General features: G+C 43.0%; 1 protein-coding gene across 8 annotated transcripts in view; it reads left to right on the top strand.

The window, feature by feature from the left end:
* Positions 1–24,350, top strand: part of gig (TSC complex subunit tuberin) — a 118,379-nt gene that overhangs the window by 3,303 nt on the left and 90,726 nt on the right. For 6 of the 8 annotated variants that reach the window (XR_011512626.1, XR_011512625.1, XM_070535029.1 and 3 more), the window contains 8 exons: positions 1,106–1,132; positions 3,149–3,228; positions 9,348–9,412; positions 12,962–13,094; positions 13,216–13,264; positions 15,026–15,225; positions 17,667–17,943; positions 24,153–24,293. Coding sequence is in view for 6 of the 8 variants with exons in the window: in XM_070535029.1 (XP_070391130.1) it covers positions 1,106–1,132; positions 3,149–3,228; positions 9,348–9,412; positions 12,962–13,094; positions 13,216–13,264; positions 15,026–15,225; positions 17,667–17,943; positions 24,153–24,293 (972 nt within the window). In the remaining 2 variants the exon portion in view is untranslated. The remainder of the gene's footprint in view (positions 1–1,105; positions 1,133–3,148; positions 3,229–9,347; positions 9,413–12,961; positions 13,095–13,215; positions 13,265–15,025; positions 15,226–17,666; positions 17,944–24,152; positions 24,294–24,350) is intronic. The other 2 variants (XM_070535030.1, XM_070535028.1) reach the window with 1 other exon arrangement.

The raw sequence follows: 24,350 nt of genomic DNA, 5'->3' as shown, positions 1-24,350 counted from the left end.
TGAACTACGAAGAGCAGGTACGGGATGTTTGTTTGGGAGAAACGTTTTGATTCCACATCAGATACTTCCTCCTTCCCCTTGGTAACCATGTCCCAGCTTTCACCATGCTTGGGTGCTACAATGTCTTGAAGCTCTTTCACCATGCTAGTGAACTTTTTGTTCGTGAACTGTGTGTGGCCCACGTCCTCATGGGAAGGGAACAAGTGATTCACTTAGCCTTCTGTGGTACAGATTCCCCTCAGAATCTGCAAGCACTAGAACTGGGGATGGGGTGTAATGTGACAACACTCCTTGAACAGGAGATCACGTAAAACCCTTTCCTAATTCATTTCAACCTACACTCTTAAACAAATGTACACCTTTTGGGTCATATCTTGCCACACAACAATAATCGTCGTCTTTCTTGCTTGCGTTTCTTTTCTTGAAAACGTTGCGCTCGCTACCGTACTTTCCCATCGAGAATGCTCTGTCGTGCTGATAACGTGCATGCCGTTCGTGACTTGGAACTACCGGGCTCGCATCGTTAAAGAAAGGAAATGCCGTTGCAAGCCAGATGACGATTATTGTTGTGTGGTAAGATACGACCCAAAGGGTGCAATTTTGCTTAAGAGTGTACTTCTCTTTTCTGTGAGCTATCTTCCCTGCGCCTGCTGATATTGGCTGTTTGTGCACCATGGCAGGCTCATTGTTGATAAAACACATAGGAACTTCCTCTTTGTGTGATTGCGACCTCTATTTGAAATATTTCTTGAAGCTTGGAGAGACCAAATACAAGTGCTTCTCGCTTTGTTGGGAGGAACCTTTCCTTCATTTTGAACTTATCATTGACTACGAATAAAAGTGTGAGAATTGCTTCAATTCCTTAGCTAGCCTAGTCTGGGCTCCACCTTGCATTAGCCAGATTTGCATCCTCTTCATCAGTGCATTGCATTAAATTAATAAATTGCAGATAAATTTTCAGTGGGACTAAATCAACATCACCTAAGCCACTTCCGTACCACAGTGAGAGGGAAAAATACTCTTTCATTATGTCTGGTGATGCTGCTTGAAACTTTTCCGCCCGTCTCTATGTGCTTGATGTTTTTGTACAACTTTTTTTTTGCAGATGTGCTTCTTTACTTGCCCCACCTTGGTTAGTTCTGCTGTTTATTTGCTTTTTTGGGGGGGATGTTCTGACAAAGTTCTTTTGATGATTCTTGTCCTGTCATTTGTGTGAGCTCTACCTTGACTTCTATAACTTAATGTGTATGCTTGTTAATGTACTAGGCTCTCCTAATGCTTGCAAGAACATTCTAGCCTAGCAAGACGGAGATTAATTTGTGTTCTATTAATATTCATACGTGCTAGTACATACTGTATTTATGTGTTACCCTCAAGCTATCAAGCATAGGAAGGGCAGCGGTTACTGAGTATAGTTACAAAAATAAAAGCAGCAATTACGACAACATATTAATGCATGACAAAAAAACTCCCAACTACACAATAGTTGCTGTAGTTAATTTACAGGTACCAGAAAATACAGAGTGTAATAGTTAAGTGCTTGTAGCATGAAATTCCACCTAATCATACAATGTTTATGTCTGACAAAAAAGTTGGTTTTCATTAACAAAACTATGTGTTGTGACTTTTATAGTAGTGACTCATGTAAAGCACGATGTCTTTTCTTAAAATCTTGATTGGCCAAAGGTGTTAAGCAGCACTGGCCTACAGCAGCCTGGTAACATCACAAACACTGGCATAATTGTTATACACTATATCAGGGTGCCTACCAACCGGGAAAACAGGGAATTCTCAGGTAATTTGAATTGTCTGGAAATACTCGGGGAAAATTCAGGGAAAATTAGCTGTAACTTTATTTAAAGGGAACGAAAGTTGTGGTAATGTTGGCTCCAGTAACAGAGGAATCGCAACGAATCGTCATTGACGCCGTGTCATCGGCACAAGGTATTGCCAGAGTAGTTAACGACCGATTTTTCGGACATGCCCAATTCGCACGGCTTTGCAGCACCACCACGTACACCATATAGTCAATGTATGTTGCCCTGACTGCAGGTCTGAAATGGCATTAATCAAAGCCATCACCACCGCCATTTTCATTATCTCGCTGCCTCGAACCTGCACTCTCGTATGCTGGTTCGCTGGCAGCCGTAGCCACCACCGCGGCAACGTTAGGCCTAGCTGCTTCTACGTTCCCTTAAGCTTCTTGCCATGCGGTGCCGTGTTTCTCATTGAATGAATTCGCCGCTTTCAGCAATGGCACCGACTCCGCCTTTGTAATCCTCGCAATTGGCTTCGAAGCTCGTAGACTGGCTCGAATGCCAGTCTTCCAAAGTTAGCTTCCATGGTGAAGCATAACAAGCATGAAAAGGGGCAATTGTCACGGTACACAGTATGTATTCCTTAATTATGCACGCCTGCACCCCCATCTCCTATTACAGTACGAGCACCGACATGCCTAATAAGTGTACTGGCAGGCCTTAAGAGCTTTTTCGGACGTGCCTGTGGCAGTTTTAGCTCTTAAGGGCAGTTAAAAACATGCATTCATTTTTTTCAGACTGCCCGATTTTTTGGATGTGTTTGCAGCCACTAGGGAGTCCGAAAAATCAGACATTGACTGTACCACCAACCAAGAGGATTCTTCAAATTATCCATGGGGTGAACGCGTGGCAGAAGGAGGATGAGAACAGAAAGGACCGACGTATGAGGAAATAACGGGAAAGGAATTGTGCTTCCGCCTCTTTGAAGGAGCTTGAGCTAAAATAAAAAAAAAGAAGTGTTGTCTGACGCCGAGATGCAGGTCACCCTCATCCAAACCAAAATGAACTCTTTAAAGCAGTGAAACCCAACACTGAGATGTTGTGTACGGGCTGAGACTATGTCAGGACAGTTGAGGTTGACTTCCCAGCTGCTGAGAGAGAATCAGACACTCGCACCATATTTAAAAACAAAATAGTTTTATAGACTCTGCAGCATGTAACATAGCTTGGTGTCTGTTTTGTACACAATGTATGTCGCGTTATTGAGCACGTTCCTTGGCTTCGTAATGTACTTTAGTGTTTTGTTGGTTACAAGGGCGTGCACCCTATTCTCTTGACGTCAGAGTTGTGCTGTGCCGAGTGTGGTTCTTACTGGTTTCCGCCATATGCAGCGGGACCCGTTGGACATCATAAGGGCCCATTGCTTCAACCTCGTGCTGGATCTGACACTGCCCGAGGACTTGCCCTTGAGGTATGGCTATTTCCAAAAGCTAAAAAAAAGGGGGGGGGGGGAGGGGGGCAAACTGTTCTAAAGAAAGCGACACTCAAAGTGGCCAGCAGTGGGCACACACAGGGGTTGGAGTGAACATTTTGCAAAAGAAGGCTGCCTTTGATGAAGGCAAGTCCCCTTGTTGAATTGTTGATTCTAGCATGGTCCGAGGTTTCCATTGTTTATCACTCCTTGCTAATGAAGCCACTGGTTTGGTTCACTGGCCTCTTGCACTTCATCCTTGTTTCAACGAAAATATTTTCAGTGTAGCCTATATTAAGACCCCTTATCTATGCCTTTTTTAGGCCTGTAGCGTAGCTCAGAAAGAGCAAAAAGGAAGGTGGAAGGGGTAATGAAAAGGAACGGAGAACAGAGTGAGCACTTTTTTTGCTCTTTCTGAGCTGCGCTACAAGCCTAAAAAAGCCATGACATAGCCTCACCCAAATTGCCACGCTTTTGACCTTATCAATGCATTTCAAAATTTTAATAAGCACAAAAATAAGCACTATTTTTGAGTTGATAATTGAGTAAAAAATAGATTGTATTCTAGCAGTCATTAAAATATTTTCCTGGGTTATTTCTATCTATGATGCTACCAATAAGATGCACTTGTCTCCTCCAAAGATACAATGTACTTCCTTTTTGCAAACAAGTCCAGCGGGTTATAAAGTATTGTTCCACAATGGCACTTTCCAATAGCCATAGTCATTTTACAAATTTGCTGAATCACAGTGCCATTGAAATTCACAATATTGTGAGTCATGCGGACTTCTCTATTCTTGAAACTGGCTATTTTACCAAGACATACGTAGTTATTTGGTCATTGGAGCAATTATTTGGAATGCTGAATAACTTGAAGTATAAAACAATTCACTGTTTTACTATTTTTTCTAGTAAGGTTTGACCACGCCCATGTTCAGGCATTTCAAAGTGAGAGTTGTGTATGCAACATTAACTTTAAACTTTTTTTTAACAAACTGAAACTGGGCTAAGTGTACAAGTGGAGCTGAGAGCTTTTGAGAATTGTGGCCCTTAAAGCAGTACTTCTATAGTGTCAAACTTCATAGATTCAAAATTGAGAAGTACATAGTGCACAAGCAAGACATACTGCATGGATCACACTCTTGCATTTGCACAATTTCACTAATGCGGAATGTCAGATCAGTATTCCAGCACTAGTTACGACTAAGATTTCACACGAAGGCTGCAGTCTAGTCTGCTAACTGTAACTGGAGGCCAAAATAAGAAAATGAAAATGGTTGATAGCCAGGCTTGTTGGTATGATGACATAACACGTTAAAGAGTGCAAGCACATGACCAACTAGAAATGGACAACATTAGTACTGATCAGAGTTGTGGAGTTACAACTCCAAAGTTGGAAGATTCTGGAATCGTTCCACATTTTCAAAAACCCAGAATGTAATGAGAACAGAATGATGGCACCAGTCTGGCAGATTGAATGGGAATGAAGCCCGAGGTTCCGGAATGGAATTAGAATGACATGGACCATCGGCTTCCTCTATTTTTTCAATGCCAGTGCAATCGCTCACTTGCCAATGGGGGAGCCGTTCGTGTGTCTTTGTTCAGTGAGTTGCCGCAATGTGATGCTACCTAGATGGTACGAATGCTTGCGTCATGCGTGCATCTGAGCGGGTGCCGCTGCCATTCTGGTGGAAAAGTGGTAGATGCTCTGTCCCTACGTCTGTCATGTAATCACGCATCTCTCAGTCTTCCTCCGACTTCCGTTTGGAGGTGCTACCTAGATGGTACTCTCCCCCACGACCGTAAAGCAGGAGCGAATGCTAGCCAACGGGAAACAGTATGAAAAGACGATAGGAGAGGGCGGTGAACGGTTGGATCGGTCACATCTGGCTGGCCTTGAAAAAAATAGGAGGCACTGAATAGACACATAATCCCGGAGAGCTAAACATTGGTTTTAAGTGAAATTGCACAACTATTAAATTTGCTAATTAGATTAAGCTAGACTTGGCCAATTTATTACATGTCTCTATTTTCACTTAATATGGCTCTTTCAGTATCTGCCCACAGGTAATGACTTCCGTGTGCAAACCTTTATTAATTACTGTGTTGCAGTGCATTAAAACGAGCAAGTTTTAGTTAGCTTTAGTTAACAAATTTAGTTTACTCATTAACTTGTAGTTGATGAGTTAAGTTAGTTATCTCCTTAGTTTTATTGTTAAGAAGTTAAGCTGTCAAGAATCATCTGATTTAGCAAGAGCATGCTTGACCTACGACTAAGGGATTCAGGCTAAATACAGCCATGTCTCAAACAATTGCACCTCGCTCGAGTCTACGATGATTTGGAAAGTGCACCATGTCTTGCATGCTGTCGAGTATCCAGGTGCGATAACAGAGGTTCGCAGCGGTGTGCTGGAAAATTATGCCCATTAATACGCCAGTAAATATGCAATGAAAAGAAAGGCAGCAGGCTTGAGCGATTCTTTAGGCTCTGAACTCATTTACTGCGGCTGCAGCGTTCTCCTTAAAGACCACTATCACAATTTTACTTGCTTGCTGTTTCCTCAAAATAACTGCACTCACCCTTTACTGGGGACACGGTGCAAGATTATTTTGTTCTTTACTCTCTCTTCACGCCCTGAGGAGATGAGACACCAAAGCGTGTTTATTCTTATGCAAAAAAGTTGTATGCAACATTATTTGTTACACTTTTAAGACTTCAAAAGTATGTTGTTGTTTTGCTAGGCACGTAAGCACAAGTAGTAAACAATAATAGAGAAGCCATTTCATTTACTGGAATTAGAGGAATAGAATAGACCAGCTCAGCCACTCCAGGAGGGGGAATGGTCCAACTCTCACCATTGCGAGGAGTTAAGAAGAACGGAATGACCGGGATCTCTGCCCTGTGATCTCTTCCCTGTGTGAGTGGGCCCAACTCTGCAACTCTGGTACTGACTTCTAACTAATGCTTGTTGCACAATAGCAAAGCATCTATGTGTAATTGGTATGAAAGAGTCATAGATGTAATTTTGATTTTTCACACAAGTTCTGCTTCACTACTGCATAATAACCATTAGTTGGAAGTCGGCACCTGTATTGTCCATTTCTAGTCTTTATCCCATGTTAGCGCTGTTTTTCGTGCTAAAGCAATAAACTTGAAGTGTTGAAAGCTTTTAGAAATGAATAATTTGGTTAAATTTTGTGCAAATCTGCAAGGTGGATCAAGGTATTAATCCTTTATTCGATCCATGGACCAAAATGAATATTCCTGCATCAGTGCAGTTTATTATTTGAGGACACTGAAATAGGTCCTCTTAAAGTATTCTGCTATGGTCAGATGCATGGCAATATTTCATTACATTAAACTTGCTGCATGTTGTGGACTTCGGTAGAACTTGCTTGAATGAAAGGAATTATTCACAAGTATGCGACACGCTTTCCTGAGGGCTGGCTTCAGTTAAGATCAGCTAACCATGACTGGCCGACAATTTTAAGATATGCGAAAAAAATTGTTTAATCTAGTTTTTGTGATGGCAAAAGCGAATCTGCACTTCGTTTCTTAACAAAAAAAAATATATATATTTTTAGCTGGATAAAAAGTTGCAATATTCCTTATGCCTCAGGCTGCTGTCCGCGAACTGCAAGTTAACAGCAATTTCTTAAATTATTACAGAAATAGCTTTCACACTACAAGTGAAATATTTTTTCTAAATAATATTAACTTAAGATTCTCTTAATTTAAATGAATATAATATTGTTGGGAGCTTTAGATATAGAAAAAAGAGACTACAAACATAGCACAAAGTTCTGTATTGCTCACATTTTCTCCCTTTCTTTTACATGAAATGCCAAACCCAGAGGGCTGAAATTCGCTGCATACATCAAATGGTTTATTGTGTTAATTTATACCATGGTTTATTTTTCTATGAATTTTCTTTCATGAATAAAATGAGTGCCCGATGTGCCATGTTTATCACTTAATGGAAATTTCAAGAGATCGTACATAGAAAGACCCCAATACTTGATTTTTCAAATTGCTCCTGCTGAAGCTAAGATGTACACCTTGTCTATTAATTAAATAGTATTTTGCTCTCTTGCTGTAAGTTTATATGATATAGGGAAACAAATATACATTTCGTGTGATTTCATTTGTAGATGGTAGTATGCACTGTGGTTTCCTTAGCTTTTCAGAATTAATGGCCCTTGTGCAAAGTGAAGATCATGTTTTCTTGCAGGAAAAAGACTGGTGAACAGCAGCTTCAATAATTTAGCAGCACTAATATGCAATGTAAATGCAAAAAAACCCGTCTTTGCATGCACACATTTAGCACCTTTCATTGTTACTGTCTCTTTGTCATTGTCTTTGCCATAGTACACTAAGACTGCTGGCCAACTGTGAGTTTGAAAGCTATGTAAGTGCTTTCACTCTATTTTCAGTTGTTTGCCCACAGACACAAAATAAAATTCAGCCGGAAGCTATGATTCACATTAGGATATTTATTTGGCTACCAAATCTTCCCTTCGTGCAGAATCTTAAGAACTATCGCGATGGTGTTCTTTTTATATTTGGAAGCTATTGCTTGGCCTCGCTTCTGCTGTTGTGCAAGTCATTATCGGCCTTTTGTTCCTGTGAAAGGGAAGCATTTTCACTTAAGGCTAGAATGTTCTTAAGCAAAACTTTCTCTGCCTACCGTCTCATGGTTTTGCCTGGTTTGGTTGGTGTGTCGGTCGGTCACTGGTTGGGTTATCGCCAAGTAGATTCTTCCTCACTGTTAAAAAGAAAAGCACATCATGTGGTGGGATTCGAACCTCGACCTCCCATTGCACCGCACTGATGCTCTAACCATAAGGCCACAATTACATGTAAAGTTCTCTTTGGGCGAACACTGAGATGTGCAAAACTCTTTGAGATGATCGCTGCAATATGATAATGGTTATGATTTCCATACCATGGCACATGTTCACAATGGGCGATTGCCCAAGAAGTAGACGGTACATTTAAAATAAATAAGGAATTAAGAAACGTGAGCCAGTATAATATTTGGGACATTGCCTAGCATGGGTGTATGAGAGCACATACACATTGCCAGGTTCCTTTATGCCAAAGGCGCTGGAATGAAATGGGCAAATTTATAGCAATTCATTACCCACTTCATGAAAGCTTTGCTTCGTACAAATTCCAACATGTGTATTAGAGCTGCATATTTTATTTTAAGCCATGGAAGCCGTAATGCATACTTTCACCCACAAATGAAATAACTCGAAATGGGTCGTATTTGCCCTGCTATATCATGTACACTTACAGCAAAAGCAAAATACTGTTTCATGAATAGATGGGGCATATGCCTTAGCTTCATTACGAGTGTTTTTAAATAAATAAAAAATGGGGTTTCTTTTGTACAATTTAAGGTTTCCATTTAGTGACAAACATGGTACATTGGATGCCAATTTCATACATTAAAGAAAACGTGTAGAAGGATAAACATTGGCATGAATTCAGATAACTTATCTGATGTGTGCAAAATATTTCAGCATCCTAGGTTTGATCTTAACAGAAAGGGTGAAAATGTGAGCAAAATAGAAGTTTGTGCTATGTCTATAATTCTATTGCTCGATATCTGAAGCTCCCAATTACAGTTATATTTATTATGGTCGAGGTAACTTTTAATTATGCTTTGAAAGAATATTTCCTTTATGGTGTTAAAGCTATTTCTGTAACACTTCGGGAAAGTGCTGATGATTCGCAGCTTTCACAGACGGTGGCCTGAGGCATAAGGAATACAGATAATTTTTTCGCGCTAAAATATATTTTTGTTAAGAAACTAAGTGCAGATTCCCTTTCTTGAAAAAAATTGCATTTTTTTTTCACATAATTTAGAAATGTCGATCAGTCATGTTTGGCTGATCTTAACTGAAACCAGCCTAGGCAGTATTCTCGAACAATTACTTTTTGGGATCCGGTCGCTCTTGCATGATAGTACGTGGTGTGATTTGACATACCGCCCCTAACTCCTGTTGTCTCCCAGCCTGTCGAGAATAGTGGCATCCCCTCTAGACCATGCTGTGTAGTGTGTGGTGGGAACAGGTGCAAGGATGTAATCTCCTCCATTTTGCATGTGCAGGCTGGAGTTAGTCCGGGCATTGACAGACAATGGCAAGTGCTTGAACCTCTTCGAGGAGCAGGCCGGTGAGTTCATTTGTCTGGGCGTGCACAAGTACTACACAGTGCGATCCACCTACAATGGCAAAACTAGGAAATTTAGTCTTTATTATAGCTAGCCATCATATTGCGACTGATTTTAGCACTTTCACAGCACAAATAGCCCTGAAGGGTGCGGCATTAAAAAAACATGCCCTTTGAAGTAGTTCAGTGCTATGACTGTATGCGTGAAGTGACATGCTGGCAATTATAAGTAACCAGCTTCTAGAATTTAGACTGAATGAAAAATTGATCGGCACAATATAAATGGCACTTCATGACATTGTGTATTGTATTGCTTGTAATGTTGTACATGTGCTGACAGCAACCCTTTAGACTGCATGAAATTCTGCTCTTAAACTCCGAGCAGGTATAGCAATCCATCTGTGACAGTTATAGCTCATATTGGCATCATTTACTTCAGTTGCTTTCTTGTTTCATTTCATTTATTGTTCCTTAATGGCCCGTAGGGCATGAGAAAAGGGAGGCATACAAATGTGTAATATACAAGCATTTCAGAAACAAAACAAAGAACAAGAAGAGGAATCAAGATAGCTGATATATGCATAACTCAATGAACACAACATCGAGTGTTGAAACAAAGTCTTCACTTAACATGTGATACAATGAGCAAAAGAGAGCATAGAAAAGGAAGATTGCAAGTAAAAGTAAGTACGAAAGAAAAAAAAAAATATTGGAGCACTTGAAATACGCAATAATAAAAAAAGATAATACATGTTATATCACCTTTTTTTAAGGCAAACTCAACTTTATTTTACCTCTGTTCTTGTTTTTCGTAGAAAAAAAGCCTCCTTGCTAGCATGATTTGATTGTTTTAAATATTGGCAATTATGTTCGATTCTCTTGCACAGTAACTGCACAAATGCTTATAACATTGAAGTGGCTGACCATTGCACGTGATGCATTGTTATAAGTAGATGACATTATATTCCTAGCTGTGGAAAAATGCTTATAACATTGAAGTGGCTGACCATTGCACGTGATGCATTGTTATAAGTAGATGACATTATATTCCTAGCTGTGGAAAACCTAGAAGGGTTCTAGAATGCCTAAGAGCATTTTAAGAGGGCAATTGTGCAGTGTGCAGAACCCATAACCCTTATTATCTGAGTCAAATATATTTGCTTTGCTGTTGGAGCACTTGCGCAGTCAAAGAAATGTTTGTGCTCGCCCTGTTTTGCTGTAACCAGACAGCAACACTCATAGATGCTGTCAGGCGGGGCGTCATTGCTGACAACTTTTTTACTGCTGTTTTTACTTCTACTGCAGCTTTTGACGTGCTGTGGTATTCCATCACAAGGAAAGTTGCTGTAGCTTACCGTGCCTTGGTTGACAAAGCACACAGAACAGCCAGATTTGGGAGTGCTAAACCACATCACAGCTGAAAAAAAGCTGCCGCCATGATGTGCAGTGCAGCTCACTGTTAAAGGCAACACATAAGTATAGATTATGTGCTAATTTTAACATGATAGCATTCAGAGCCCCGTGTCACATAAAATTCGGTGTCGGCATCTTGTGTCGAATGTTATTTAGCGAAAAATAATTTCGAACCACAACTGCATGGGCCCTTCATGCGGCATAGAGGTGTCACTGAACTAATTGAATTCCTCAAAGTAAGATGCATCAAAAAGATTGTAAAGTGCAACCTAAACACAACAGACAGACATGAAAGCGTCGGATTGTAATTTGAATATACCAGAAAACATCATTCTGTTACACGGAAGCTCAAACATGAACTCCTTTTCCAGTGTTTCTATGACTCATACAGCGGCACGCTGCGTTCGGTTCCTTGCAACAGCACCATTCAGGTGGCTCTTGCCTCCGTGGTCCACGCAAGAGGCGGGGTTTCCACCAGAAAGCTCGCCCGCTCGCCTTCGTGCATAAGTGTTCACTACCAGTATTTCGCGGTAAACATTACGGTTACATAAGCTGCAGTTGCCAGGAAGCATGAGACGTGGTCGGGGATCCTTGAATGCTGTCGTGTTCCACTTGTAAAGGGGAAGGTTAAGTGTCCTCCAAATTTTTTTCCTCTGCAAAATGTACAGTCGCCTGACTTTTCAGCAGATGACTTCCAGTTGGTGGCACTGGCACCTTTGTTACGCACCTTTTCAGTGTATTGACATAGCTTCAGCCAGCACTTGTAGCTGGAGCACCAGCAAAGTGAGAGCCACACATTAGTGTGTTGCCTTATAGTGGACTGCACTCCCCAGTTTAAGCCCTTTTATCAAATTGAAAGTTACCAGTGTTGCTACTTTACCAACGTATCTTGGTTACCTGGCTGTGAGCTGTGCTTTTGGAAGGTGCCGTAACGGTAAGAACTGACATTAATTGCAGTGAAAAGTGTGGAGGGCCCACTTGCTTATCCTTGTTGATTCTATCAGGTTTCATGCCACATCAGGTTATGGTGAGTGGTTTTTCCTGGCATTTCCAAACTGGAAAACAGGTGATTGATGGAACTTGAGGCATATGCCCTCGACGTGGTTTTTGTTCTTGATTGGACAGCCAGACGAGATATGCTTCAGCACATTGTGAGAAGCATAAGTGATGTGCACTGAAAAGCCTATGACAATGTGTGAGGAAGTCCAGGCTGCAATGCCATGGCCAGCAGGCCCCAGCTGAAGCTGCAGCATTCCTGTTCTACTCACTCTGTTCCCATGCAATGCAATCTTCCCTGGTGCTTGCATCACATGAATATAGTTTATTTGGTTGTCATATAGTAATTGTGCTCTCTGAGAGTGGCTGCACTTATATTTGACTTTATCCACTTTGTATAGGAATCAAAAGCCCTAAGATTTATCATTTGTGCAGCTACCATTCGAAACCAGTTACCATTATCACAACCTGAATTTCGCACATTAACTGTCATTAGTAATAGACTGGTGCCTGCCCTCTGGTTACAGGGCTTGTAATACTTGTTTATTTAGTTCATAGATTCAAATTTGCTAGAATTAGTTGCTGCTGTCATGCAACAGCTGTGGGAATAACAGGCTTGGGCTGGACATTCCATGTGCTTGTACACAGTGTAAAAATTCACTTCTCTAGCTCATGTAGTAACTACATCCTGTTCAATGTGTTTCCCATCAGAATACACCTTTGAAGCTTTACACTGTTTTCATGATGTTGCGCAGAATTATACAAGTGTTTCAACTCTACAGTACTTTTTAATTCCACAATCTAGTGTTATAGGGCTGCCATTGGCAGTGGTTATTATTATGTGAGCAGGCAAATGGAGCTTACGAGCAAAGGCTTGTAACTCACGTCTCTTCTACCAAATGAATTTGTATATGGTGTATCAAAATGTAGCAGTTTCAATGTCTAGAAATAGCTTTACAGTAATTTGAATTGCATTTCAAATCATATGCCGAGCATAGTTTATTGTCATTATTGTACTGGGTCATCTACCGCTGTAAGAAAACTTCATCAGCATAAGGGCCACAGTTCCATCTGTAGTTGGTGGTACTACAATCCATGTCTTTGTGCCCATGATTGTGCTGACAAGTCATTGCTTTCCACCAGGCACATTTCTGGTCAAGTGGATGCCCGAGGTACTGAGCGCTGGTAGGGCACAAGAGCTGCTGCCACTGCTTGTGAACGTGGTGCGTTTCAACTCATCTTTCCTCGACCGTACCACCATCATGGGATTTGTACAGTGAGTGCTTGACTGTCCACATTGTCTGTAGCAGAATGCTTTGTCTTCTTTAGGGTGGAAATAGCACTCTAGATCTGTGGTTCTGTGGTGGAGCAATGGTACCTCCTTACTTCTTCTACAGAAACACGTGCATCCTGTGCTGCCGCACCAATTTGGAGCTTGATGTTCAGGTAAGCCATTGACGGTATGACAACATGAAGGAGTGGTTGGTAGCTTAGACCCTTTAAGCTTTGGTTGTAATAAGATTCACCAGAGTGACAGTTTGGGCATGTTGGTAATCCATAAGAACATTAAAAAGACGAAAACTGGACATGGACATGAACTGGACAAGGACGAAAAAGGCACGTGGACATGCACACATAGGTGCGGTGTGTGTTTGTGCTGTTTTCGTCTGTGTCCAGTTTATACTTTTTTAATGTTGTAATAATTAGCTATGAATTAACTGCATAGTTGGTGTAATAATAAACAGGTGCATGTTAAAGAACCCCAGGTGGTCGAAATTTCCGGAGTCCTCCACTACGGCGTGCCTCATAATCAGAAAATGGTTTTGGCACGTAAAACCCCACAATTTTTTTTGTGTGTGTAATAATAAACGCAAGCATACTAAATTTTATATTTATTAACCCTTTGAGGGTCGAATTATTTTGAAAAATACTTTCCCAGGTGGTCAGATTACATTATTATGGATCTTGAATGTACAAAATGTATAAAGTTGGGAATAAATTGTAAAAAAAAAATTAGGAACAGTATTTTGGTGTCGGCATCACTGAGAACTGCAAAATGTTCAATAGTATTTCAGAGTGTGGTACTCCTTGAAACACAGGCCTACGCACAGCGCCTTATCACAGTCTGCCCACCTAAAACGCGTGTCTGTTCTCCTCTTGGAGCGACAAGTTGTGTTGGCACACACATGACATCTTCTCTGCGTGCGGCTGCCTTGGGCAGAGGTCTGAGGCACCCGCTCGCGTAAGTGCGTTGCCGCAGAGAGCGAGGATACCTCGTGAGCAGCGGTGATAAACAAGCAAAGAGCAGCGCCAATCAAGATAGAAATCAACTTCCACTCCCCCTGCAAGAGAGTGCCGACAAAAAGAAAAATCACGTTTCGCGCGCCTCAGTTGCGATCAGGCGGCGAAACCAAAACTGCGAAAGCGCATTGCCGCTGAGAGTGAGAATACCTCGCAAGCGGTGGTGATAAACAAGCTAAGAGCAGCACCAATAAAGGTAGAAATCAACTTCTGCCGCCACTCCAAGAGAGTGCCGACAAAGAAAAATCACGTTTTGCGTGCCTCTGTTGCGATCACGTGGCGGAACTGAAACCGCAAAAGGGGTGTCGCCACGGTCTGTGTGACACCTAGGTAGCGTGTGTCACCTGCTACCTAGCGACACGCGAGGTAGCAGGTAGCACACGCAAGGTAGCACAAATTTCAAATGCTTCTTGTAAGTCCTAAGAGGAGGCAGCACCTCCCAGTGAGCATACATCATCATTATGGCGCGAAATTCCAACCGGAGGGTCGAAACCATACGCATACGGCAGAAACCTTCAAAGGGTTAAGAAGCAGTGTGTGCATAGCAACATTTTCTTTAGTATATGTGCACCTATAATATTACTGAAAATTACTGGGTCAGTTTTTGCACCGTTAAAAAGTAGCACATTCTGGAATAATGACTAGTGTTCTGATGAGGCTGCACCACTTGAGTGTCAAGATTTTTAGAGCATGTTTGCTTTATGTCATCATCAGTCTCAGTGGCTGCCAAGTATACATTGATGTGTATGCAGTGGCTCATAATGCATTCACAAAGCTGCAAGGATAGCCACCTCAGTCTCTCACTCGTCTGACTGACTTAATTACCACAACCACACCATTCCAGTTAAATTGATTCACCACGCTTACCGCATTGTCTCACTGAAAGAGTGTGCATTGGCCTTGCAGTTGGGTTTAGAGCTGCTGGACAGCGTGGTAGGCTACGGTATGGTGAGTGCAGACCTGCTGGGCCACCTGGTGCCCACGGCTTGCCGTACAGTGGTGGTGGCACCCTTCTCGGAGCCTAGCTGGCGACTCATGCGCAACCTGCTGGGCACCCACCTGGGACACCGCACCATTGGCTACCTCTGCCGCTTGCTCGAGGACAGGTGTGCATCCTCGTTTGCTGCTGCAGCTTCCTGCCCTTGGTGTTATCTATAGCAGACCTCAGTATGGTAGTGCAATGTGCTTCTTGAATCATTTATTGCCAGGTGAAAAAAAGAAATCGGTGTGGGTTACAGTGCTTTTAATGGGTGGACGCTCAACAGAATGATCTATATTTACTTCAGTAATATAAGTACTTGTGTCACCTGCATAGTTTCCATATTGGAATCATCTGGTTGCTATGTTGAAGTAACGTTAGGGAACAGCAACGTGCTGTTGCCATGGTGTTGGACCATTGATTAGGCAAAAGGCACCTCGGAGGACCTCTGTTGGCCTCAGCTTGAATGCAGTCGCAGTTGAAGGCAGTACTTTATTGCTGCTAATTGCCTTCTTTGAGAACTGTCGTTGCTCCTGAGAGAGAGAAACAAAGGAGAGGCAGGGAGGTTAACCAGAAAAAGGCTGGTTTGCTGCCCTGCATGGGGAAAAAAGGAAAGGGTATTTTAAGGGATAGGAAGAGAGAAAGGCGACTACAGAAACAGGAATTGGCACACAAAATTAAAGTGGTCCACATTACTATCATAGTCTGTCTCGCAGGCCCGTAGACCGCAGGAAGTAAACTAGCGCTCTGGCTGCCTTTAGCATGCATGTTCGTTGTGACCACTGTCCTACCATCTTTTGCTCTTACCGCGGCTTGCTGTCCAGCCTCTCTAAAGTGGTTCCAGCGCCCTTTAATACTTTTCTACTGGTCATGACACTTCAGGCCAAGTTTACTATAGAGATAACAGCTGCTGCTAGGGGCACCACTACAGATGTGGAGCCTATTGTCACCGGTGCCAACGGCTTGTTTTGCAGTACAATACAACAGCTTGCTTTACAATGGTTTAGACAGTTTAGGCCCAGTCGGACTAGGGCAACCGGACACCGATATTGGTCTGCCGACTTCCTGCGACACCTGTGTTGTGCCGATGGCCATGTCGCCAGGAGTGGAGTTGTCGGCAGACAAGTCAGATGATTTTGTTGCCGCACTGCAGCACCACAACCAACCCCCACGTTTACGCGGCTGTCATGGTATTTTTGCTGTTGATTTCTACACGTGCTGCTCGCTTTCTTCTTCTTCTTCTTCTTCTTATTATTATTTTGTTTTACTCAATCTCAACACATTTAGCATATTCGCAGCCAGGAACAGTAAGAGCGTGCACAACTTTTTGCACTTGAATACTGATTTATCCGAGGGATAGATTTGATCACACTTGTAGCTATGGCCACAGTTGGTTTCTCACTTCAAGCACTGTGTTGCACCATGTTCAAGCACCAGCGCTGGCACGAAATAATGACAAAGTATTGCAATACATGCCAATTTGCAAATGTGAGCACGGTCACATCATACTAACTGAGATGAGCTGCAGGATATGAGCGACTGGCGACTTTAGGAGCCCCTTTGAAACCAGTAATGAGACGGGAACTGTTATAGATAGCTGGTTTTCACTTTTCTTTTAGAACTCTTCATCATGCATGCAGTGTGTTTGATGAGGTATTGTTGAAGGAAATTCTGCACATATAAGTGCTCAGTTAGAGAGCACGTAGCTCTCATTGAAAACCTCGACGCCAGCTGTATACTCTGTTGTGGAGGCCGTCACTTGTTGCTCATTTGGCCTAAGAGGCAAACAAATGTGTCAGCATAACAATATTACAGCCTTCTTTATAGGTTGTGAACAATACATACAGAGCTACCAGTTGCATTTCTTTCATGGAACGTCTTCGATAGAAAACAGTGACATACCAATGCACAGAAAACGTGAAATATTTTCTTCGAAGCCGCAAGTCTCACAGGTAGAGTTGTCGGCCCATCCAGTTATGAATGAGTGTGACTTGGTAAATGCGGCACCAAGCCACAGCTGCCACAACAAAATTTCTTCACACCTTGGTAGCCCAGGCAGTAGGCAGATCTTCAAATCAGGAGCCAGGGAATGTACCACTGCTCTTGGCACTTGTTGACTTCCACAAGATCAATGTGCTATCACGTGCATAAAGCGAAGTGCAGCTGCTGTGTCTGTTCATGAGAGCGGAATTGACCCTTATCTGCCACTGTAGTGTGCAGAATGGGCAGACTGGTCAGTGTGGTCATTTATGCTGACACCACAGTGTGCTGGCAACCACTGATAAAAAGTTCATTCTGTCCTTGTTCAGTGGCTTGATGGCATCAGTGTTGTATCTCTGACATGAGTTGTTCATAGGAACTGCGGTGCATTGAACTTTGTATACTTCAGAGGGCTGCCTTCAATTCACGAAAAATGGCGATGAGATGGCTCCTGAGAAATAAGCTCGAGTGCTGCTCAAAGTGCAGATGGCTCCGCTCCTTTAGAACTCATCTTGATCTTGGTTTCAACAGTACCCCTTCTGAGAAATCCTGCTGCACGCATGCCAATATCAGGTCCAACGTGTGCAGGTCCAATGTGTGCGACACGACTCTGCTCAAGGGGGCGGTGTTCTTTGTGGGCGCTGCCCTGTGGAGCCCAAAGGCAGTGGGCTCATTGCAGCATACTGCGGCCGGTGTGCTCCCATCGTTGGGGCGAGCCCTAGACAGCGGCAGTGCTCATCCATCCGTTGCCTACGAGGCAGCTGTGTGCCTGCAGTGGCTGTTGGCCGAGGGCGCGCCTCCACTTGGACCAGTCGCCTGGGACGCTATACTGAACCTGCTGGCCACTCTCCTCACCTTCCCGCAGGTGGCTTGGTTTCTTTGCATGTTTTTGGTGTTTGGCTTATCCATTGCATTTCATAATGCATGCTGACTGGGAGCATTATGAAACACACTGCCACCACTAGCAATGAGGCTGCAAATGTCAGTGGAAAGAAACAGAATTAATCCAACAAGGGACAAAGAAAGCAGACAACAGGAGCGCTGTACTTTTACAGAATGGATTACTAATGTGATTAGCATCCTTGGTATACTTCACATACTTTCCTGGATGTTCCTGTTCCTGTTTCTATATTTGTCTCCAACTGTTTTACCGTCAAGTTGGGTCATTGGCTAGTCCATGGTCTAATGGGTAGAGCATCAAGCTGCTGTGCTTAGAGAACCAGGTTCAAAACCAACTGTTTGACCACCTTCGGTCACTGATTATGTTACACTGGGAATCTGCTGCTTTTAAATGAACCTCTTTCATTTCAACTTGGGCCGCTGGGTATGTGCCACTAGGTATGTGTTTTTCCTCAGTGAACCTCCTTGAGGTCAGCTTGTGGAACCTGGTATGTGCTGCATTTCAATGAATGCATTTCATTTCAATGATAATGTGTTTAGCATTGAATCAATATAGCAACATAGTGTTTTGCCACCATCAAAATGAGTTATATATGATGCGTGTACTGCAGCGGAATTTCTCTTTCGCACTTATCTAGAACACTCGGTGCCGTTTATTGTGCTTCTGCGAAGCCTGCATGTGGCCTCCAAAATGCAAGGTGTGCCGGTGTGTACGAATGCTGAGAAATGTGTCATGCGGCAACTGGGCTTCTCTATCTTGCTTCTTTCTGGACACACTGCGCTATCCAGTGGCACTGCAGAGAAATTCGCGTGTGTCCTCTGAGACAAGAAGCGTGGCGCACCGGTGCCTGCGAACGCTGAGGATTGTTCCCTCACTTGCCACACCCTTAGTGGCACATGCTCAGTGAGCCAAGTTGGTGAAAGGTTCGTTGAAGAGTGGCGCATGCCCAGTGCATTTGTAGCACAGCCTGCTAATGCATCTGGTTGCTGTCCTTGAGGAACCCTTGTGAGATCGGTTTGATTCTGCTCAGCATCAGAGAAATTTAAGGGATCTTGTTGCACAATAGCCTGTACAGCATTGTTGACCGCTGAGTGAACACACTGCTTCTTTATCTTTGTACGGTGATGACTGTTTCCACCAGCTGCAGTACAAAACATGCAGCAATTGCTGATGCTATAGAGCAAATATCATTAAATGGAACCCCTCAAGGGACAACAAATACTTTTATCAGAAATATTCTACTGGCGCTATGTGCCTAAGGGTGCACACTTCTCTTTGCTGCTCTTCTCACAAGACACTCAAACATGAAAAATATGAAAGTAATAATTTTTTTTTTCAGACTGCGAAAATGTCCTAATGATTGGAGAGTCACAAACTATTAATTTTACAAATAATAATTCGGTTGCATTTTGCAATTCTGTCAATAATCATGAAAAGCTTGCTGATAGGCCATTGCTACATCTCACCCTTCAGTGCATTTCAAAATTTGGCGATAGTCATTCATTTTATTTTTCTTGACATTCACTTTAGACTTGTTGTGGTGCTACAAAATGTGCTTTTGCATGCAATCTCTCGTCATCTGCCTGATTAAGTCATTGACAAATCTGACATAATGGTAATGAGTAAGCAAGCACTTGTGCTTCTTGCTGGCCAGTCACACACAGACCTGCATATCACATCATAGGCAGCTGCCATTGATGCTTTTTATGACCTCCTTCATCATTGGGTTATTTCACTTTTCCATTGATAGGCTTGCTGCCATAAGCAATTGAAAGTACAGAGTCATCTCACAGTGTTTTATCTTAGTGGCTACCAAATGGCTTTGAGAAAGCTGATAATTGCCTGCCTAGAAGACTACAGATGGTGAACTGAAGGGTTGCAATATTTTAAACATTGCTCACGCTGATGATGATTTCCAATAAGTCAAGAAAGATGCTGCGGGGTGTCTGATGCCTTGGTTGCTAGATTAGTGGTGCCTAGTAAGGCTTAAATGATTCAGCAAAGTCCTAAAAACAGGGTGTCTACGAACCGGGAAAACCAGAAATTCTCGTGGATCTTGAATAGTCTGGAAGTACTCAGGGAAAATGCGGGGAATTTGCGCTTCTATCAGAGAAAATGACCCAATTTTATCGAAAGGGAACCAAAGTCGCAGTAATGGTGGCTCAAGTAACAGAGAGGAATCGTAACGAATCGTCTTTGACACCGTGTTGTCGGCTGGAGTTGCCACTTTGCAGTCAACGACCGACTTTCCGAACGCCCAATAATTCGGAATGCTTCTCGGCACCACCAAGAGTCGATGTATAAGAACGTCTGAAATTCCCTTCGCAGTCCAATTTTCTGGACTGCGAAGGCGTCGGTGGTCCGAAATTGGCCTTGATGTCTTCGATTGCCCTGAAACCACAATTTAGAATGACTGACACTGCCTTCTGTCTTGGTCATATTGCGCTGCCCTTCAAGTTGTTCAAGTACCAACTCGCGCAAATGTCCATCCTTCTACGTTTCAAACAAGTGCCGCAAAAGCATGCCTCCGTAGCAGCAGCCGCCTCGGTGTTTCGTGGAAATGACACAGGGGCACTAACGGAGCCGATCGCCACTTTTGGAAATGCGGTTGTTTGCTTTAAATCAGGGGTACAGTCAGGACTCGACGGGAACCAAAGGTCAGTGCGTTGCTTCACATTGGGCGCTCAAGGGAAGACTACAAATGAAGCTGTGCAGGTTGATATGGGTTGGACTAGTTTTGAAGTGAGGGAAGCTCGCAGTAAAATTGAGTATGAAGAACGGCTGAGGAATATAAAAGAAAGTAAATGGGCTGGGAGAGTGTTCAGATATCTGTACAGGAAAAACATTGATTCACAGTGGAGGAAAAAAAACTAGGAAGCTTACCAGCAAGTATGTGGCCTGTAGGGCGGGCAACACAGCAACAAAGAAGGTCAAGCGGAAAGTCAGAGAGGCTGAAATAATCTCATGGGTGGCGGCAATGGAAAAGAAACCTGCCATCAGTAGCTACTCAAGAGAAAAAAAAAACGAAATCAGGAAAAAAAACATTTATGATAACTCAAAGGGTTATCAAAAGATTACTTTTCGAAGCGAGATCGGGATGCCTTAAAACATGTACCTATAAAGGGAGATATAAGAAGGAAGAAGAAGCATGTGCTTGCTGCGGTAAAGCTAGGGAAACTATGGAGCATGTTTTATTAGAATGTGAAGACGTCTACCCAGCGGTCGATTTAGGCATCACTGGACTCCTTGAAGCCCCTGGGTTCAGTGGGAGCAGTGGTAAAGCAAATATGTCCGCAATAGGCATTAGCAAGAGGCGATTGGAGGATTGGTGGAAAAAAGTAGGGAAACGACAAAAGACGGAGACGTACAAAAGCACAGTTCGCAATAGGGGATCAGAAAATTTGGCCGTGGTAGTTCATAGTGTTTCTTTATCTTTTTTCATTGTTTAACCTAGGTAGGACATTAGGCAGTATAATAGCAAGAGCTTGGTGGCGCAAGCCACCGCCCCGTTCCAAAGGGGACGCTCATAACATCCATCCATCGATCCATCCATCCATCCAGCTGCTAAAGCACAATTCGCAATAGGGGATCAGAAAATGTGGTTGTAGTAGTTAATAGTGTTTTTTTTTTCTTTTTTATTGTTTAACCTAGGTAGGACATTAGGCAGTATAATAGCAAGAGCTTGGTGGCGCAACCCACCGCCCCGTTCCAAAGGAGACGCTCATAACATCCATCCATCCATCCATCCAGCTGCGCCGTATGACCATTGAAGGTAGCCCATTAAGCTTCGTGCCGTTCGGTGCCGTGTTTTTAATTGAAAGAATTAGCCGCTGTCAGCAGTGGCACCCACTTCGCCTTTGTTGTCCTCGCGATTGGCTTCGAAGCTCGGAAAGCACGGCGCGTTGCATAATGCCGGTTCCCGAAATTCAGCTTCGCCGCAATACAGCAAGTAACGCGGTGAAGCATAACAAGCGTGGGAAGGGGCAGAAAGGGCGCGCGTGCACTTGCCATCTCCTGTCACAGTGCGAGCACCGATATGCCTAATAAGCGTGCTGGCAAGCATTCAGAGCTTTTTCAGATGTGTCTGTGGTGATTTGAGCACTTTAGGGCAGTAAAAGACATACATTCATTTTTTCGGACGTTTTCGTGGTCCCCAGGGAGGCCGACAAATTGGACGTTGACTGTACAACTGACCAAGAGAATGCTTCAAATGGTCCTTGGGGTGAACGTGCGGCGGAAGGATGACGAGAACAGAAAGGACCTACGCAATGAAGAATGAATGAGAAAGGAATTTGTGTGCTGCCACTTCTTTGAAGGAGCTTGAGCTCAAAAAACAGTGTTGGCTGACGCCTAGACGCAGGTGTCTCTCATCCAAACCAATGTAAACTCATTAAAACAGTGAAACGCAGCACTGAGGCATTGTGTGAGGGCTGAGAGTATGTCACGACAGATGTGCATCTCCTTTTTATTCATATTTGATTATGTTCAATTGATTTGCAATGGGTTTCACCATTTCTTTAAGGATATTTGCTATGCATCTTACTAACCTCTCGCTTCTGTTTTCTTTTTGAATAACATAAACACTACTCCTTACTATTCAAACTGGATTAAGTCGTTTTTTTTAACATGCTTACTAGGGAGGGACAGCATAGAGTGACGTGGTGTTAGCTCGTCTTGACATATAACAAAGTTCTGTGTCACACAGGGAAAACCTGGAAAACTCGGGGAAATTGGAAATGTCAACTTGGTAGACACCCTGAAAAATCATGCCCATACAGATGGTATTGGGATTGCCCCTTTCGTTGTGCTTTTGGTGCAGTTCACACTTGTTCATTGTTGGTTGGAGAAGTCGGTCCTCGTTAAAAAAGGTTTCTTTTTATTGCCGAAAATGCAAAATCGGCCTACATTGAGCATATTGCCTTATTTAATCAGATGTTCTGCACAAACTGCATTGACTTCTTGAAATTTTACTGCGGTGATTTTAGCTGCACAGTCTGAGTGCTGGCTGTGCTTTGAGTAGGCATCTGTCTTCCTTGTGCACAGCTCCCCTTAGGAGGCTATGCGTGATTATCCCTGTCCTTCGAGAACCAACCAACTATGCACAGACGTTGGATGCCCCGGGCCATTCAGGCAGCCCACTGAAACATTTCATGAAGCTGGCACTAGAAAGCAAATTCCCATATGGTATAGCTCATAAGATTTGGCATACAACTTAATGGCCACGTGACAAACCGTGCAGGCATTGGACATAGTCAACACAGAGATGAAGAACTTCGCTGAGCATTTGCCACTGCAGTGTCAGCTGCGTATGGTGTGGTTGAGTGTGGCCACACAGGCCCTATCTTGAAAGTGATCTGTGATAGGTACAGAGTCTAGGCTCGCCGAGTACTGATAGCTTTGTGTGTGCTGTGTTCTCACCACTCAGTTTGTATTAAAGCAAGAAGCAGCACGAAGATCAATTCACTTACTGCTGCTGCAGCTCTTCCTTACTCGTGCCAGCATTTTGACAGCGAGTGTCCTTGGTCATCGAGTAAGATGTGTTCATGTTTGCCTGTGCGCGGTTGATACCATGCTTGTTAATTTAGTTAGTAAGGAAATGTTTACAAGTTTATACGGCTGATAAAGGTACTATCCTTAGTTTGTATAGCTGTCCAATAATTTGCTATCACAATTGATGCTTTGCCTTTTGGGCAAAACTGCTAGTTTTTTACATGCTTCTCAAGTTGAAGTTTTTAGTATTTGAAAAGTCTGCTTTTTGTCTCTGCCAAAATAATTTAGATTTTAAATACTAGGTTGATGATGTGAAGGAACATACTTTCATTTTTGTTTGGGCCGTGTTACAATTGTGGAAAAAATGTGGCACATGGAAAATCACATGCAGGAGGTACATGTACTGTGCTGAGTGCAGGGTTAGTTAAGTGCCATGTCACTTTGGCTCTGTCTCCATGGTGCAATTTTCAAATTTTTAAACGCTTGCACTAAATGGTGTTAATTAATGATTCATTGGCTCACCCCTTGCAGAGCATTGTTTAATCACACAGAGACTTGCCTATTAGATGAAAACAAAAAAGTGAGGTTCCGTAGATATAGAAGAGAGGGTGGATGATTTTTTAGTACATATTAATCATTGTGTGCTTACAGAAGATTGACACCCCTCTCCCTATTTTGTGCAGGGCCAACCTAGTGGACGGCAGCTGCAGCAAATGGCTCATGAGCTGCTTACGCGTGTGGAGCTGTCATATGACCAGGGCACATTCGAAGGCAGCGCCACACACCTCTTCGAGCTGGTTGACCAGGCTGCACAACTTCGTCCCGTTTGTATAACCTTCACTAGTGTCATCGTCATTATTCCTTTCAACCTGCGCAGCGCA

The sequence above is a fragment of the Dermacentor albipictus genome, chromosome 3 (assembly GCF_038994185.2).
Source record: "Dermacentor albipictus isolate Rhodes 1998 colony chromosome 3, USDA_Dalb.pri_finalv2, whole genome shotgun sequence".
NCBI lineage: Eukaryota > Metazoa > Arthropoda > Arachnida > Ixodida > Ixodidae > Dermacentor > Dermacentor albipictus.
This window is presented reverse-complemented; position numbering and strand designations above follow the sequence as displayed.